This window comes from Lactuca saligna, chromosome 4, assembly GCF_052625555.1.
Source record: "Lactuca saligna cultivar CGN05327 chromosome 4, ASM5262555v1, whole genome shotgun sequence".
NCBI classification, from domain to species: domain Eukaryota; kingdom Viridiplantae; phylum Streptophyta; class Magnoliopsida; order Asterales; family Asteraceae; genus Lactuca; species Lactuca saligna.
In genome coordinates, this window is record NC_136420.1 from 64,654,513 (window position 1) to 64,657,511 (window position 2,999).

Genomic DNA, 2,999 nt, shown 5'->3' on the forward strand with positions numbered 1-2,999 from the left:
CAAAATATTATATTTGTCCTACTTAACATCTAAGTCTCATATGCAACGTTCTAAAAAGTTCACCATGACTCCAAGACTTGTATCTTTTGTCACCCTTTAACAAACAATTGTCTTAAGTTATATATATATATATATATATATATATATATATATATATATATATATATATATATATATATATATATATATAATAGAAAATATATATAAAATTATTAATTATATACAAAATTGCAGCCTTAAGTCATGTTTTACAACCGATATAATTCATCATGACTCGTAAAAGTTTGAAGCTTGATATTGCAACAAACTCACGCATAACATTATTTAGAACCTTGATCATATATTCCCTAAATAAGCATCAATGTAGTATCATATTTGTGTTTGATGCAATTGACTTGATCATCGTAATCTTTAATTGTTTTTTTTTATCTAAATATATTTTATTGGAAATTTTTTTATACTACCCTGACCATAATTTCTCAATCTCCCCCTCTTTATCACCGGTACCTTCAAATAGGACAATCAGAATGTCCCACATTTCCTTTGCTGACTCACAATACATGACAATACGATAAATATCATCAGGCAAGGAGACACTTAGAATATGCATTGCCTTATCATCAAGGGCAACTTTTTGTTTATCTTCATAACTCCATGCTTCGTTCCATTAGAGGAGTATGCCGACCTTCCTTTATTGTTTCTACCAATTTGCTGTCAACGAAGTTTAGGAAACCAATCATACGGTTCTTCCAAATGGAGAAGTTATCAACACTAGAGAGCCTTGGGGGCACATTTGTTGAGCCATTTTCTAGTAAATACATTCTTGATGCCATAGCATAATCCTGCAACCCATTACATTGTTCATTGTTCATTAGTAATATATACATACAAATACACATACATAATTGAAATATATAAACATGCATAAATAGAAGTTGCATGCAAAAGAAACAACTTCCATTAGGATAAAAGTTAAAATAAAGAATCCGGGATACTATGATGAGTACATTATGTCTCGCGAATAATAAGGCAACATTGCAAATGAGAAGTAATTAAGAAAGCATGGGACCTAATATAGTGCAATTAATAAACTCATTATACAAACGCGCTTTGGAGCAAATATTCATAATTAATCCTACGGATAACGTATGATTTATGAATGTGATTAGCTAAATGTTATAATGATTATGAGAGATTGTAAGCCTCTATTGGCAATCACGACATGTTTTGGATATATCAAAATTCAACCAATGAAAAGAGTGAGAAGAACTAGCAAACTATTATACTAAGAAAAGCTCAACATGTCAGGATTTAAGGTATGTTTTCGAAAAAGGAAACCTACATTTTCACTTGTGATCTCGACATCTTTACGACCTCCAACGTTAATCGTTTCTCCCTTGGGTTCAACCATTTGATGATAATGATGATTATCATCCTTCTTCTTGCTCACGACATGGTAAATCTGAGTCAACACTTTGGTGAAAGCATTGTTGACATTTAACGTGTTGAGAGCCGATGTTTCCATGAATAAGTTAATATTCTCTCTCTCTGCAAATGTCTTTGCATCCTCTTTTTGGACAGATCGTAAGTTAGCCTGATCCATTCTGTTCCCCACGAGCATGATCACGATGTTTTGATCTGTGTGATCCCGAAGCTCCTTCAACCATCTTTGAACATTTTCAAATGTTATACTACGTGTGATGTCGTATACGATCAATGCACCTACAGCTCCTCGATAATACGCCCTAGTTATGGCTCGATATCTGTATTGGATATATACAGATAGGGTCAAAGGGTGTTAGATCTAGGAGTTCCAAATATTAATTAATGATGAAAATACCTTTCTTTACCCGCGGTGTCCCACATTTGGCCTTTGATGATCTTGTTATCAACGACGATGCTACAGATGGCATGTTCAACCCCGATGTTGGATTTGGATTCGAGGTTGAATTCGTTCTCGGAGAATCGTAGTAAAAGATTGGTTTTCCCGACACCTGAATCCCCGATCAAAACAACCTTGAACAAGTAATTGTAATCATCATCTGCGTGAAACGCTCCCATTTCTTTAAAGGAAGAGATCGAAACTGTGCTCTGGAAGAAAGATATCCAAGAATGGACGATGATTAGAGTTTTGTTTTTAGTTTTCCGGTTATGTTTTCTATCAATTGTCTCATTTCGTTCATAAAATATAAATACAAGATGATTAATGTTTACCTTCTTTTTAGATTGACTTGTGGAATCGCGATTGAACGGAACAATATAGATAACTGAACTGATTATATATACTATTTTGCACATACCAAAATATATTATTTATTTACATGAAATGTTACTGAGGAATGGAGATAGTTAATTGACTTAATACTAATAAAACAGAATTTAGAAAAGCATTTTTTGTAACATCTGATGATGGATCATACACGAGGTAGGAAATATATAGTGGATTTTGCACAAAATTGTGTAGGAAATATATCGTTTATTTTTTTGAATTTCATTTTTTTTTTCTTTTTTAAACATACTTTTAACACAGATGTTTTAACTTTATTTACAAATTATACAAACATTTTAAAGGTCAAATTTTAGCCTTCTTAAATTAAAACTATCATTACACATTCAATGCTTTAATAGATTTGTCTTTATAAATTAGTTTTGTTATCTACACCATGGAGAAAGTATCATATCATATCAACAAAAGATTTTGAAAATCTTCTTTTAAATAAAAGACAGTAATTAACATGGCTTGTTAAAAAATGGAAATTATACATGATATTACATTTCTACCCTTTAATTTAATTCACCAATATACAATAAGGTATAAAATCTACATAAAATCAATCTTATCCCACAATATTATGAATACATACTAATATGTTTAAATTAGGAAGTAAATCATTCCAAAATTCTACACTTCAATGTTATTATTTATATGCCAAATATTCTATATACTTTTGTATAACTTTCAACTTTTTAAATTAGATTCTAAGGCATACACTACTACA

General features: G+C 30.9%; 1 protein-coding gene across 1 annotated transcript; it reads right to left on the minus strand.

The window, feature by feature from the left end:
- Nucleotides 1–241: 241 nt before the first annotated feature.
- Nucleotides 242–2,209, minus strand: LOC145038577 (ras-related protein RABA1g-like). The gene is made up of 3 exons (XM_078986892.1): nucleotides 1,841–2,209; nucleotides 1,343–1,763; nucleotides 242–842 (listed from the first exon to the last, which is right to left on the minus strand). The coding sequence occupies exons 1-3, from the start codon at nucleotides 2,059–2,061 to the stop codon at nucleotides 645–647; spliced, it is 840 nt and encodes a 279-aa protein (XP_078843018.1). The 5' UTR covers nucleotides 2,062–2,209; the 3' UTR covers nucleotides 242–644.
- Nucleotides 2,210–2,999: the final 790 nt, after the last annotated feature.

Coding starts and splice junctions, on each gene's coding strand:
- LOC145038577 (XM_078986892.1), bottom strand. CDS start 2,061: ATGGGAGCGTTTCACGCAGATGATGATTACAATTACTTGTTCAAGGTT. Junction 1,764..1,840: donor GACACCGCGGGTAAAGAAAG/GTATTTTCATCA, acceptor TATCCAATACAG/ATATCGAGCCATAACTAGGG. Junction 843..1,342: donor TCGAGATCACAAGTGAAAAT/GTAGGTTTCCTT, acceptor AATGGGTTGCAG/GATTATGCTATGGCATCAAG.